This window comes from Stegodyphus dumicola, chromosome 4, assembly GCF_044657685.1.
Source record: "Stegodyphus dumicola isolate Sdum_Otavi_A_Nest chromosome 4, ASM4465768v1".
Classification (NCBI taxonomy): Eukaryota; Metazoa; Arthropoda; class Arachnida; order Araneae; family Eresidae; genus Stegodyphus; species Stegodyphus dumicola.
In genome coordinates, this window is record NC_140771.1 from 44,859,274 (window position 1) to 44,876,191 (window position 16,918).

Below are 16,918 nucleotides of genomic sequence, written 5' to 3' on the forward strand. Positions count from 1 at the left end.
CATCTCTTTCCCATGTTACATTCACAGTTTGCCTTTATGTTCCACTTCTAGAGATAGAAAAATAAACAATAATTGATATGAATGAAATGAGATGTCAAAATATGTATTTAACATATCAGACACTTGCATAATTTATTAGCTGTGAGAAAAAAAAATAAGGCAATTTTTTGCTTAAATATTGGTTTTCATATATTAAGAGCAAATATGTGCATGGCCTATATTAATTACTGTAGCATTTCTTTCTTCCGTTTCAATACACATCTTTTTAAAATAGCAGTTATTTGATATCAATTTGAAACATCATACTGGGTGTTTTAAGAGAACAAAATATGATGACTATAACTGAAAATTTAAATGTATGTTGCACATTTTTGGTTAGAGAAATAGCAATATTAAGATAAACTTAAATTCAGTGAACAAAAGCATTTATTGAAAAAAGTGCATATGATAAAATGTAAGTAATTAAAACTTCAAAATTGTATGTCACATGGAATGAATTCAATATCGCAGGTCAGGAGAACATGTTAGATTTATTACTTTTTTGTGCTTTAGAATTTTTAATTGACTACATATTGTATAATAGTGATTGATACAAAGTTTAGATTTCTGTATGTGGTTAGATTGAATATGTATCTGTAGCTTTCCCGTTGTAATTGTATGTGATGACATATGAATGAGCCTCCTAAAAATCACATCCAGTGTGTGTTCTGTAGATTATAAATTCAGCGATTATACAAGCCATTTATGAGTACATTGGAATTGTGCATGTAGTAGCTACGTAAGAAATGATGAACTGTATAGGAAATAAGCAGTAATATTACCTTGTTTGAATGTGGATCCAGGATGGTCCTATAGGAGTAGTAAAACTTCTGGTTTCAATAGTTCATGAATGTAATATGGTTTATTCATAGGTTTTGTAGAAGGTTGAGAGTGAGAATGAAATGTGAAAGCACTTTATATCATGTCACTGATGGTAAGCCCTTAAATGATATTGTACATTACAGCCTTTCTGATAGTGATTCTGTTAGTGAATAAAGTTCTGGCTATCGTTATACCTAGACTCATCAGAAATGGTAGTTTGCTTCCATTAGCGGTCTTAGTATTTTTGTTTCATGCATTATTGCAGTTTTACATCAATAATAGAAAGTCAGTGAAGTCGTCTGAAGAGGTTGGTGTTTGGAGAAGAGAGATGGAATACTCTTGGACCTACCCTAGGATATTCTCCCTCAAAATAGGGATAGAACTGCATAGTTAGTGTGGCAGACTATACGTGTCAGCCATCGGGGAAATTCTGGTGTCCTGCTAACTTCTACCTGTACCTGTCTTCCATTCTTGTGTTAATGCTGTAAAAGTTGCTGATTGATCCTTTACCATTATGTGTGTCAGTTATTTGTATTTTTCTTCTGTTATCCCTACAGATGTACGGATAGAACAGATGTTCCAGCACCTCAAACCTATGTGTTATACCTTCTTTCCACTGGCTTTTATTATGTAGAACTGTACTAATGTACCATCCAAACATGTGATTTCACAGTATGAGAACTGTGCCTTCTGTCGGATGTATATCTCTTCATCTTTTGATGTATGTTACTTATTTATAATGTTGTCTTGTTCTGTGTTTAAGAATGATTGCAATTGATTTTGCTGATAAAATAGTTGAAATATTTTGTGGCCGTTTTATATGCTCAGAATCAGGTAACAGCATTGATTTATGCGGGAAATAATTTGTTCTCATCTAACAATGCTAAAACTGAAGTAATATTGTCAACAGTGTTGAAGAAAAGAAGGTATTTATAGGAATATTTTGCACATGCACCTTATATGCAGACAGTGCAAGAATGATTTAGGAGATGTTTAATTAATGTTTAAAATGTAAAGAGTATTTTTTAAATGTTTGATCCGGTAGCCTTTTTTCTGAACTACAACTCCACATTGTGATTTCTCCGATAGAGGGGTTTTCATATAATTTCCAGGGATATTTATTTCCATTCTTCTTCTACTACTTACTAGAGTCAATCATAGTGGCTGTGCTCTTCAAAAGAGCTCTTTTCAAGAGATCAAAGACACAACAGATCATAGATGAAACATTTGCGGGAATAGATTGAAAAAGTATTTATGTTCAATACCTGTATCCGTCTTCATTTTTTCAAGGAATGCAGTGATACTTTTTGAATTATGACTTGTTGCTTTGTCTTGATGAAGTCTCATTCTTTGAAAGACATTAGGATAAAAGAAATGGAATTTCTTCTTTAACTATAGAACATAAAACTTTTTCTTGATGGTATGTTGAGTTTATTTCAATATTTTTTCCCACTCTTGTTATTTTTAATTCCCCATTGTAAGAAATTCTTGTGACAGTCATAAACTGATTGCTGAAACTTTCTTTGCATTCATGGAACCAGGTTTGCACATTTCTTTCATCGTTTTTAATAATAATTAGATCTCTTTTGTTGCAGTCGTTTAGGTAAACTCATGCTTTATTAAGGGTCAAGATGTGTCTCCATTTATATCCTACTAAATAGTTTTCATACTGGGTTCTACAAATCGTTTTGCATACTTTTTTGCTTTTGTTAAGTTGCAAATCTTATTTTATTTATTGTTGCTACAGAAATCTTTAAATACTTTATAGTTGGTTTCTGCATCAGTGGATATTCTATTGTTACCAATGATTTAAGTTTAGAAACATTAAGAACAAACAGTACATATTTTTTGAAGTCTTCTTTCTGTGCAGAATTAATATGTTTTCCTTTCTGATTATTAATGTTGCTTATTTTGCTCATAGAAATTTTAATATCGTGCATTTGATAGCATTTTTTGATAATAGGAATTTTTTCTTCGGAAAACAGAAAAAGCCTATGTTATGTTCAGAAATTTTTATTCCAAAACATTTCCTTTTTTTAAAATTTCTTAGCAAAATTATTGTAAATATGTGTAAAATACCCTCTGTACTTTTAATGGAAGGTTTTTTTTTTTTTTTCAATACTTTACTTCTGTTTGAAATTCTTAGCACTTGTATGAAATACCTTTTTATAATTTTACATTACCCTTTTCAAACTTCAATTTTGTTTTTGTTAGGAAATCGATGAAATGTATAGCAGTTTTGTTCGTTTTAATGATGGAAAACAAATAGCACATGTAATTCGAACCCCTGGTACTTTGGCTTTCATCGGTCTTATTTGTTATTTGAATTCAGCACTACTACGAGCTTTAGGATTAGAAACTTTTGCAGTTTCTGTCAACTTCTTCTTGATAATGGCTGTGGTTGCTCTGTCTGTCTGGGTCTACTGTAGGTATGTAATGAAACTACTTAATTTAGTAATACTGTAAAACATAAGAAACTTTTCTTTTGCTTTTTTGTATTTTTTAATCCTTATGCCTGCTTTTAAAATCATTATTAATTTATGAATGCATTATATAGTTATTAATAAGCAGTGTATTGATGGTTAAATGTCATATATCTACTATAAAGTATGCTGAATAAAATGACAGTCCAAAGCTTTGAATAAATTAAATATATTGAGCTTTTGAATGTTAAAATATTTAAAATCGAATTTATTTAATAATTTTTTTATTATTATTTTTTATTTTTTGAATACTTGAATAAAGGTTTTACTTTTTGAAGATAGACAGAATTATGATAATGAATATAAAATATTCTTTTCATTAATAATAAGAAATATGTAAAAGATAAATTTTTGTAGAAAATATAGTATTTTGTTTTATTTTAATATATATATATATATGAAAGGTTTTAAAGTGTAATGTTACAGTAGTAGGTAAAAATATGGTATCTTGAAATTTTCAAGGAACTTGTTAGGAAGGTGACCATTATAGTGTGGGTAAATAAAGTAGTACTATTTGAAAGCATTTAGTTTTGGAACATTTAAAAATTTTTTATTGCTGTTGGTCAAAATTATGTGGGGGAAATAAAAAGGTTATGTAAGAAAGAGGATGTTTCTTAAGGATTGTTTATGTTTCTTAAGAAAGAAAGTTATGCATCATCTAAATCAGCATAACTTGTTAAATATAAAGTAGGAGATTGAAATTAATAATTTGTAAACTATTTTGTTTTTCTTAATTTCCAAATATGTTTTAGCCCAAAGGGGCAATTTGCCCTGAAGGACTATTAATTTCGTTTTGGCATTTTGCATTGAAAACTTAAAAAGACTCTATCACTTTTCAAATTGTTGCCGCCAAATATTAGAGCCCTCTATTATATTTAAAGAAATTAAATAATGAAGAATCTGCATAAATGTATGTATGTTGCTCGTATTGTGTTAAAACAACGTGACCTAGAGCCATTCAATTTTTAAAAACATGCGTTTCCACCCAAATATGGGCATCTGGAAGCCCAAATTTGGAATTTGTTTTATTATCTATTTCATATTTTGTAAAACTTTAACAAATTTTTGATTAACGATCTCAATGATTTAAGAGCGAGCAATGGCAATATTGTACAGAAAAAAAAACATTTTTATCTCCAGTGCGCGAGACTGTGTATCGGAAATACTAAAGATATGCTTTTTTAAAAATTATTTTGCAATATTGCTGTTGAACTGAATTTTATGCTTTAAGTGCGAAGAACATGATATTTAATAAATAAAGGTAACATACAAAATGTTAAAAAAATGCTCCTTTGGACGTAATTTAAAATCTGAATTTGGTGTTTGTCTCTGCAGGACTATTGTTTTCGTTTTGCGATTTTGCGTTGAAAGCTTTAAAAGGCTATATCACTTCTAAATCATTGTCACCAAATACTATCACCCTATATTATATTTAAAGAAATTAAATAATGAAAAATCTGCATAAATGTATGTATGTTTCTCGCATTGTGATAAAACGATACCTAGAGCCATCCAATTTTGAATGAATGTTATCCTATTGTGAATATGGGTATCTGAATGCCCAAATTTGAAATTTGTTTTATTATCAATTTGATATTTTGTAAAACTTTAACAAATTTTTGATTAACAAACTCGAGGATTTCAAAGCGAACAGTGGCAGTGTTGTACAGAAAAAAACATTTTTATCTGCAGCACGTGAGACTGCGTATCGGAAATTCTGAAGACATGCTCAATTTAAAATTATTTTGCGATATTGCTGTTGAACTGAGTTTTATGGTTTAAGTGTGAAGAACTTAGTATTTAATAAATAAAGGTAACACACAAAATGTTAAAAAAATGCCCCTATGGACATAATTTAAAATTGAAACCTTTCAGTTTTTTTTTCCTTCTTTGAATCTAATTTGATTAAATTCATAATATAGCTAATTAATATCTGCTGTATATTTTTCACTTTTAAAATATACAGAAGCTATATAACATTACCATGTTAATCTGAATGTGTATTCAGGTAGTAACCTATAAAATGTTTTGCTATTCAATCTTAGCCATCTGTATTGATAATCTTTGCTGGTAAATAATATTAAACTTTAAGAGACTATTTTAGTGAACCATTAAAATCTAAACCCTTTCAAATTAAAAGAAAAAGAAAAAAATCCCTTTTTCCCTTTTTTTACTTTCTTCTACAAAATAAAGGAAATATTGTAATTGGAAAAAAAAAAAAAAAAAAAATTCTGGTACTGTATTTCAACAGAAACACACATTTTTTTTTTTTTTTTTTGTGTGTGTGTGTGTGTGTGTGATATTTGTATGTGCAGACTTAATACATTACTCTTTTTTTTTTTTTTCCGAAAAGAATTTTTTGAGACACTTGTATGTATCTTGCATGACTCAAAAATGTTTAACCATAGGATGTTGAAATTTTGTATATGGGACTGCTATAGCATCTAGTTGTGCACCTCCTTTTTTTTACTGTAATCAGTAATATCAAACATGTGTATGAGTTTATATATATACATAGTGTGTGTGTGTGTATATATATACACATATATATATATGTGTGTGTATATATATATTATAAGTAAAGTTATATACACACACAGACCGATTCCCTTTCCAGGCTTAAAAGTCCTTCCCCGATCTTTATTTTCACAATTAGTGGTCGGAGTCGTGTCCTTTCAGCCATATGTCAATTATAGAAGTATTTTTGTCAATTTTTTTTTTTTTTTTAAATTGATCGACAAATAATGAAATGTAACTTCATATATAATAACAGTATATATATATGTAGGTAGTCTAATAATGAATATCTAGCAATATTTAATGTCAGTTTATTGTTGTAAATGTCTAACAATAATATCAGTTTATTGTTATTCTAAAAATATTTAATGGACCATACAAGAAAATCATGTCCACAAAAGGGTTTTTTTTTTTTTTTTTTTTTTAAGTTAATTGTAGTAAAGACCATTGAAAAATGATAGCTGTTTCTGAATCTTGTGGCCATCTGACAGGCTACGTGATGTTTATTTTCTTTACATATAACATGACTATGAACCAGGTTTTCTTAGAAATTCTTCTATGAATGTATCACTAATAGGCCTTGTGTTTTGTCATTATTAAATAATTCAGTCCATTTTCCAAGTTCAAAAATATGATCGATTGTAATCTGGCTTCATTTTAAACAAGTGTGTTCATCCAGTGTTACATAAGAAGTACTTTCCTGTTCTTGAACGTTTTCAGCTAGTAGTAGAGATTATGGTTAATTGGTTAATGTAGGTAAGTTACTCTGGTTAGAATGCCACAATGAATTTTTAATGAAGTATAAGTTAATGGAGCTGCAAGGAATAAATTTGCTATTTTATTAATGAAACTGTTATTGAAATTTATTTTTCCCAAACTAACATAAAAGCTGTCCTGTTACTTTGTCACTGAGTCTTGTTTTCCATTCTTTGTAATTTAAAATGCACAATGAGAATGTCCGGTATTTATTTCTATAATAGATATAGCAGTATATATACTACAGAGTTGGCAACTCTCCCGATTTTCAACCGCTCTCCCGCCAACCCGATTTACAATATATTTCTCCCGACTTTTTCTTATTCTTAAAATTTCTCACGATTTTTAAGGAACTTGGCTTAATACTTCGTTATATGAACCAAAAAAAAAAAAAAAAAAAAAGTGATTTTGGACATTTGAAAACAAGTGAATGTTTTCTAGATTATACCTAAAACAAAACCTTGCGAATCAGATGAGAATTTCTGCTTTGTGAGTGAGAGCATACGTATCCAGAAACGTCGTTCTCCAGTTCTCCAATGGGCATGGAGCTCCACTGAGTGTCATCTGGCATGTATTGGAAAATAAGGACAAAGCAAGCTGTTATTTGGATGTTCTTTAGTTATTTGTTCTGAGTTGTGCGAGTACACGTGCTTTCAGGAAATAGTTTAATAAATTTTTCTCTTTTGTTATGTTTGCGAGAAAGGTGAAATACTCGTACACGGTTCAAAAATCGTACATACTTTCCTTCCATTATTTCCTCAAGCAAATGTAATAAATTTGCAATATGTACCGTCTGTCATTGCGATTTTTCAATTTCGCCTGGTAGAAGGGCGGATGTTCTCAAACATGTGTGTACACAAAGACCACACAAGTTGTTTTGAAAAAAAAAAAAATTACATTTTTCTTTGGAAACAAAGGCCCAAAAAGTTATTAATTTATTTTTACTGGAGCACAACATGCCACCGAATGCATCGGATCATACTGCAGCTTTATTTAGAAAAATGTTTCCTGATAGATAGTGAAATCGCTAAGAAATACTCAAGTACAAGGACCAAAACAGTGCAATTATTAAAGAAATGGGTTTGAAAAATAAATCTTCAGTTATTGATTGCATTAAAACAGCTCTGTTCTGCCTCTTTACGAATGGAAGCAATAATACCGATTCAAAAATGTATCCAATTGTTGTTTCTTTTTTTAATCCAGAGTCTTCAGAAATTGAGTGCAGTTTACTTTCTGTCCCCACTTTAGAAGGACATTTGACAGGCTTTAATATAGCACAGCTAATTATTAAAATTTAAAAGAAAATGCAGTCCCTCTCAATAATTGCTTAGCACTTAGTGCCAATAATTCACCAGTATTGGTAGGCTTGGGAAGACTGGTGTTGCAGGCATCTTAAGAAAGGAAAATTGAGATTTGCAAATTATGAGATACACCTGTCACCTCTTAAATTTAGCAGCTGAAAAAGGGACAGCTTCTGTACCAATAAATGTGGATGAACATTGTTGATATTTATTATTATCTTGAAAGGAGTTTTAAAAGGAAGGAAAAATTGAAACAGTTCCAACAGCTGCATAACTAATATTAGTGATGACGCATTAGAAAAACTTTTATTAGTGAAAGCAGGCCTACGTGGCAATTGCTATGAACAAAATTAAGTTTCTTAACGAAAGCAAAATCTGCCACTGTTCATAACATTTGTACAAAAACTGATTAAAGTGCCCTTTTTTTTTTTTCCTTAAACGATGCAAATAATAAAAATGTTTTTTATGTGCAAGCAACACAAAAATACCTTACACATAAAAAATATGTGTAAGGTATTTTTGTGTTGCTTCATAAATTCTAACTCTTTATCAGTGGTCTGAACTATTCCAGTGGGATGTATTGATCAAAATAAAAAGTAAAGAGAGAAATACATGTTGCCAGCACTTGTGCACCTTGATTATGATTTTTGTCCATACTTGCTGGTTGGAGTCTGTTTGTAGTTTGCTACTTATTAATAAAAGTTACTATGTAATTAATCAGTACTTCTTCATATTATGAATAATTTTTATAACGATTTCTAGTTATGTTATAATATAGGTACACTATTGTGCAAAATTTAAAGAAAAAAATAAAATTTTTCAACCTACAGCCATGATATTTTTAAAAAGGGCTTTTTGCAATTAGCATAATAAAAAGTCAGTTCAGTAAAAAGGTGACGCATATGCTGCAGATATCAGCAATGTGATGTCAGGGCATACAAGATGCGGAAGTTGCGCAGGCATTGCTCTGCAAATGAAAATGAGATTGTCCATGCAGTATGAATATAAGAAAATATCAAGGATGCTTTTATATGTGGTAGAGTAATTGGCAAGCTTGAGGAAAGGCATAGAATTTGGATGTTTCACAAGCTTAGGTAGTCTTCCAGTTGACAGTTATAGCTGTAAGAAAGGTTGGTGGTGGTCAGCCAAATAAAACAACTGCGGCTGATGACCACTGCATGTGAAGAGCTCAAAACCAGACAATGGGCAACATTGCTTATTAGTTGCGCAGGGCAACTAGACAAATATCCAGGTTCACTACTGTCAGATGACTTTATAAGGGTGGCCATCCTGAACGCTGCATATTGTTGACAACAGGCCATCGGCAGCACTGTGTAGAGAACAGAAACGTCTCATCAATGGTGTTATGTCCTTTTGAGTCTTCTCAGTCTAACAAACGATTTTCAGCGCCAGTTGATATGGCAAGAGGTGGGGACACACATTCATTCTACAGACATCAGGGAACGACGCAAGCTTTTTTTGTATGGGAAGGCATTATGAACGGGGAAGTTCCACATTTTCAACAGAGATTCACTTACCAGAGATTGTTACTGTGATGAAGTTATCCTCCCTCACATTCATCTTTCTGGGGTACCATTGGTGCCAACTTTGTTTTTAAGGATGACAGCGCATAGCCACACAGGACTCATGTTGTTGAGATTCTGGAAAGTGAAGATATCTACAGAATGGGTTGGCCAGCATGTTCCCCTGATTTAATTCTTATTGAACATGCGTTTAATACTTTAGGGAGATAAATGGTGGCGTGATCTTATCCCTCCAGAAAAAACCAGGTGACTGAAGCCTATGCGGGTCTAGGACTATTCCCCGTCAAGACATATTTTTCTGTACACGATGCCATTATGTCTCGCCATATTATACTTGTATTAAATTTAATTAGTTTAATAATTGTGTTTACCTTTTGTATACATAATAAAGGTTGCTTATAATATATGTAGTTGCTTACAAATATGAGATATAAAGAATTTACCCACAGTTAGAAAATTATGTCAGTATCAAAGAGAACTGGGGCTAAACCTCTGATATAACAGAATTATGTTATTGATTTCAAAATTATGCAGGTACAATTTTTATATGATTCATCAAAACTTCTTGAAATTTTAATCGGTAGTTAAGAGAAATCACTCATGCAAGCAGGAAATTCACATTTTTACAAAATTTGAATTGAAAACAAAATTATATTTGAATCTTGTTAGCACCTTCTCTCTTAAAATTAATATGTTATACGTAACGATGTATTTGTATAACATTGTATATATTATTCAAAAGCTTTTAATACGAGGAATTTGCTAAAATGTAAATGCTAACAAACTATCTGGTTTTTTAAATGACAAAAATTTAGAAAGTTGTTTTATGCAATTTGTTTAAAGTACTTGCAAAAAGTTTTTTCTTTTGAATTTTAAGACACTCAGAGGTATACAATAGGTAAATAAAATTATTAAATTAAATAAACTTAACACGTTGACTGCCGTGGGGGGCCACCAGTGACGCAGCCAAGAGTAAAAATATATAATTAGAGTAAATATTGATACAGATAAATTTTAAATAATAATCCTAATGAATATTTAGAGCTGTATAAATGTCTGGCTTCATGACTATAATGTTGTAACTTGTTACTATAATGTTTTGAGGAGTATTAGATCGCAAAAATGATCTGCAGCCCCTTGGGGGAGGAGCTATGACCCTCCACAACGAAAAATGCATTAAACATGATTACATAACTCACCTTATCTTCTGTAGATAATATTTCAACATAGTATGCATAGAATAATAAAAACTTCATGTTGGTGCCACGGGCAAACCACGTAAAATGCGCTTGACATTCAACGTGTTAATATTATAGGCATATAAAGAAAAATATCTCTTAAGTATACAATAGATAAACAGAATTATTAAACTAAATCAATATAATACATCAAGATATAATACCATCTTGTAAAGAAAAATATATATTGACAGTGAAACGGCCACGACAAATAGTCTATGCTTCTTGAAGAATAGGCTATCATACCACAAGAACTGTTAGATAACGTAGTTTTGAGTATTGACAGATGGTGCAACGCAACCATTGCAGTTAGAGGGGACCTATGCCTTACTAAGGGTCTTTGGTTGTTGCTCATCATCTTGTGCAGACAATTTTTGTATCAACAGCACTTTGTCAATAAAGCCTTTCTGTATTCATTCCATACTGTACATAAATAGGTATGTATTGCACGTTCCACCCTCCTTACAAGCCTAAGCTTACCTTATGGCTTTTCTAGATCTGCTTTTATACTTTCCTCTTCATTTAAGTATTACATTTTGCCTCTGTGATATGAACTTCATGCCTTCCAGTTGCTTTTTTGCGGAATTGCAGCCAAAATCAGAAAAGTTGCTTAAATTTTGCACACAAGAGCTTTTTTCATGCGATTAATACTAACAGAGACTTTAGTCCTTCCCTTAAGCATATTTTATAAAAGTAGATTTGCATAATGGATTTAAGTTCATCATGGTATACATTTTATTTTTTTATTTAATATTCTGTACATTTTTTTCATATTAGTCAATTCATGGTCATAATCCTTTTATTGCAAGCCTTTCAACTAAAAGTTACATAAACTCTTTTGTGGTTCCTCTTAAAAAATTTCTCATTGTGTCTGTAAGATGGATGAAAATAAACAATAAACAATTTCATACTTTCCATCATATCTGTATATTAAAAAAGGATTAATAATTTTCATTATATAGGTTAAGTTAAAAAGAGTTATCCTGTTGCATATGATTATGGCAAACAATTTAATTGGTGCATACTTAAATTAAATTTTTAATTTGAGATTTCTTATTGCATGTCATGAATGCTGAAATCATTTTGTCACACAGCATATATCCAGTCTGTAGTTCAATTCAATCCACATATGCTGATGCGTAACTGATGCACTTAATGTCATGACATTAATAATGCAGATTTTATCAAGATCAGGTGGCAGCTATGGTACAAACATACCCCACCTCTAAAAACAAAAATTGCAAACATTTATAGAATTTAGAGGAATGCATAGCCATTTTGTCCTTTAACCATTTCCTCCTCACTGCAGATGTTGGTCATGTAACAAATGTATCACCTTATACAGCCTGTGTAATATTTGACAAGAAATTTGAATAGCTGAAGTCTGAAGTATCACTATAAATATGTGACAGTTACATTGTTTGCTATATCAATTTATAATATGATTGTTTTTGCCTTAACTTACATTTTTGTAGGATGTAACTAAAAGCATTAAAAAAAAATAGTTGACCATAACAACCCTTGGTAACAAGGTACCTTCAAGTAGTCTAGATATAGGTGATAACTTAATTTATTTATTTATTTATTTTTTAAGGGAGCTTTTGAATGAAAGTATAGTAAATTTGGCAACCATTTTCTTTTCTGGATTGTCTTTATATAAATGTGTAATTAGATATTTTAACTGGCCATAATCAGTTTAATTTGTGCAATTTTAATTTTTGATATGCTATTTGTAGACTATATATGACTTTTTATATATAGCATATCCAGAAAAACATATAGGTATAATTAGATCAATTAAATAGAAGTTGTTCTTTTAATTTTTCTTAATAGAAAGTATATTCAAGAAATAACTTTTTATCTACTTATTTTGAAATCGGTACTTTTTCACCAATCTTGATGGGAATTTTTTCATTTTATTACTTAGCACATAAATATTTCTTTTGAAACAAATTAAGATTTATTTATACTTTACTGTCATCTGCAATATTTTGTTCCAGTCACTTCACTAAATGAAATACAGATGGTTGCCAGATATGTGTATTCTGCACAAAATGAAATGGGACAGGTATCTGCCATTCTGCTGGGCTAATTGACAAAATTCAATTCACGATTTTCATGTCTTGAAAGCTTGACTTAAGATATGTATAAGATTTATATATAACATTGTTCTAACGTAGGAATTTTGACACAAAATTGGACTTTTTCTAAAATGCATACCGATTTTTTTCCCACCTCATATTTTGACTCTATGATTCAAATTATGCCAATATTAAATTTTGTAAAGTTTGATGAGAAACTTACCAAGAAATTAAAAAATTTAGCTTGGCACTCTTTTTTAAATTAGTGCCAAGAATAATTCACTTGGCAAAATTCTTAATTTATAGCAACCTGTTTTTTTCCCATTTTTCATGATGCACAAGCAGGAAAAAAAGGCACCTCGTTCATTCTTTCAATTAATTTTAATGAAGTGCATAAGCGCATTTGACATTATTATCGCTTATAATAAATACGCTAATATATAAATTCATGTATTTTGAATAAAAAAAACTCTTATGCATTTAAGCCTAGAAATACATCTATTTTAAGCTGATAGTAAACATTTTATAGGCTATAGTACAAAAAGGTTCTCGAAAAATTGATTAAATTACTAAAAAAATAGAAATTTTAACAGTAAATCTAAATAATATCTGCGGATTTTATTTGGATTGAACCTAAATTTTGAATTGTGAAAGAAGGAATCAATTATAGTAAAAGATATATTAATAAATTTATTCCAAATGCAATTACCACTGAGGAACTACAGTTTTGAGAGCTAATTTTTTAAAGAGTACTCGTGCTATTTTTGCAACACTTGGTATAATTTGTGTCGTAGAATCAAAATATGGCCAAAAATAGGTCTGATTTTGTGTCAAAATACTTATGTTAGAACAATGCTATATATAAATATTATATATATAATGAGTCATGCTTTCGAGACATAAAAAACAGAAGTTAAATTTTTTTCAGTCGGCCCAGCAGAACGGGAGATACAGATCTATCCCATTTTTTTTCGTATGTGTGTGTGTGTGCAAGGTGTAACATAATGTTTTTCATTTATAACATTGGTTGTAATTTATAACATTGTTAGCTAAATTAGCACATGTGATTTTTGTTACTTATCATTTCCAAAAAGGTTCAATGAAACTTGGTGATATGCATTTGCTTAAAAATAAAGGTGGAACTTAAAGCAAGTGTAAATTTTCATTTTGACTGCTGTTAAATTTTTTCCATTAAGTGTTGCTTTATCGTATAACTGGCACAAAAGGAAAATAAAAAAAAAAAAAAAATTGTCATTGATTTTGATAATTTTTTTTAAAAATTCTGTTATAATGTTTATAGGCAAACTTCTTGTCAATTAAAAAAAAAAAAAAAAAAAAAAAAGAGAGAGAGAGAATATTTATATCTTTCATAGTTAAGGATATTATGTAAAATGTTTAAAAACATGTTGTATGTTATGTCACTGCAAAAATAACCGTAAAAGAATAAGTATAGAGATAAAAGTAATGTCTGTGGCATTCCCTGAAATTTTACCATCATGGCCCATACATATGTACAGTCAAACCTATTTTTGTGTGGTGGATAGGTATCGTATAAAAAAAAATGCATAAAATTGCACAAAACTTCACGACTAGCTATAAAAAATAGTTTTTGCAACACTTTTTTTTAATGCATAGAAAAGGGACCACATAAAAAAAATTTAACATAGAAAATAACTCAAAACCTTACAAAATAACTAGGAATTGTTTTTACTTCCTTGTACGAAGTAAAAAGGAAGTATTGTAATCGCGAAAAGTTTCAGGCAGCATATTTCAACGAAAATATCCATTTTGACCGCTATCGAATGCAATTTAACGATGTTTTTGCGTGATATCTGTACGTAAGGACAGAATAAAAGACTCGTTTCCTCAAAAAAAATTACAAAACTGCTTTAAAATGAATTCTGAAGAGAATTTTTTGTGGCGTCTGTACAAACGTATGTACGTACGTATCTCGCATAACTCAAAAACAAGTAGCCTCAGAAGGTTGCTATATATAAATATTATATATATAATGAGTCATGCTTTCGAGACATAAAAACAGAAGTTAAATTTTTTCAGTCGGCCCAGCAGAACGTGAGATACAGATCTATCCCATTTTTTTTCGTGTGTGTGTGCAAGGTGTACCATAATGTTTTTCATTTATAACATTGGTTGTAATTTATAACATTGTTAGCTAAATTAGCACATGTGATTTTTGTTACTTATCATTTCCAAAAAGGTTCAATGAAACTTGGTGATATGCATTTGCTTAAAAATAAAGGTGGAACTTAAAGCAAGTGTAAATTTTCATTTTGACTGCTGTTAAATTTATAGGACTGCTATAATATGTAGATGTGCACCTCGTATTTTGGTTGCAATCTGCCGCACCAAACGTATATAAATATATTTATATATATATCCACTCTGTTACCCGGCTCAGTGATCTCAGTTTCTTTATTCTTATATTGTTTGGGTCTCATCCCAAATAACACACACTAAATAAATTAGCTGGTTCGATTCTTTATTAATTCTCATAATTAATTACAATTAACTCATAGCTCTTACACTGTCAATGGCGATTCTCAAACTTGGTTGATCATCACATTAGAGATGTGCATGCGTGGATTACATTACAGAAGTGCAGGCGTGAACATGCCGCCCCACGTTGCAATGCTTAGCATTCAACTATTGTAATTAAGATATAGCATAAAAATTAAACAAGTATATCATAAACAATTTTGAATAAGTACTATTACATAAAATCATTATTATAATTAGACATTTACCATATACATTAGCGCACAACTCAAAGCGATACAATATAACATTTCAGTTACATAATGACATTTTATGTGAAACACATTCAATACTGTACAATAACTATAAAGACAATACTCATTTTTGTATTGGTAAGACACATAATTTGGTAATTGGTCGTTTGAAAGTTCCAGTTTGAGTTTTTACATTACACACGCGAACCTTTCCATCTTTACCATAAAATAGATTTACCATAAAAGAGAAATTCTATTATACGACCAACCGCCCAATTACAACAAGGCAAATAATCTTTAATTAAGACCATGTCTCCAACTTGCATATTGTTTTTAGAACTATGCCATTTAGATCTATTTTGTAAATGACTTAAATAATTGGAGTTCCACTTTTTCCAGATAATTTGTACTAATCTTGTGATCTGTTGCCACAATTTTAACCTGTTAATGTTAACTTCCGTGATATCTGGCTCAGGGATCGAATTAATTGCTCTACCAATTAAAAAATGCCCAGGTGTTAGAACCTCTAAATTATCAATGTCCGAAGACAAGGGTGTCAATAGTCGGGAATTTAAAATTCCTTCAATCTGAATCATAATTGTTAAAAATTGTTCAAATGTCAATTTTGCATTACCTACGACACGTTTGAAGTGGTACTTAAAAGATTTAACTCCAGCCTCCCAAAGGCCTCCAAAATTTGGTGCTCTAGGAGGGAGAAATTTCCGTTCGATATTCTCAGAACTCAAATAACCAGCTCATCTTGTTCGTTCACTAGTTTGTTTAACCTCTTTAATTCTGCATCTGCACCTGCAAAATTCGTAGCGTTATCACTAAATAGTGTTAAACTTTTACCTCTTCGTGCAAAGAAACGTTTCAAGGTAGCTATTAATGCTACAGATGTTAGGTCTGTTATCAGCTCTAAATGAATGGCCTTAGTAACCATACAAATGAATATACACACATAAACTTTTTGATATATACTTTTTCTCTGGTTTTTGTACTTAATTAAGAATGGGCCACAGAGGTCAACTCCAATACAATTGAATGTAAGATTAGCTGTGATTCTTTCCTTGGGTAAATCACCCATGATTTGCTGAGCTACAATGGGATTAGCTTTAAAACATATTATACAATTTTTTACAATTTTTCTACAAACATTTCTACCATTTACAATCCAAAATTTTTGTCTTATATGATATAACAAAGATTGAGGACCCACATGCAGATATTTTAAATGATAGTAATTAACTATTAACTCGGTTAATTTATGTTTAGAAGGCAGAATAATAGGAAATTTTTTCTCGTAAGTTAAATTGCTATTTTTTAATCTACCTCCAACTCTCAACAGTCCATTACTGTCAATGAAAGGGTTAAGACTTTTTATAGA

At 30.4% G+C, this 16,918-nt stretch overlaps 1 protein-coding gene across 5 annotated transcripts in view; it reads left to right on the forward strand.

The window, feature by feature from the left end:
- Positions 1-16,918, forward strand: part of LOC118193813 (atlastin-like) — an 81,104-nt gene that overhangs the window by 49,161 nt on the left and 15,025 nt on the right. For all 5 annotated transcript variants that reach the window (XM_085814786.1, XM_085814788.1, XM_085814790.1 and 2 more), the window contains one exon: positions 3,076-3,290. In XM_085814786.1, coding sequence (XP_085670912.1) covers positions 3,076-3,290 — 215 coding nt within the window. The remainder of the gene's footprint in view (positions 1-3,075; positions 3,291-16,918) is intronic.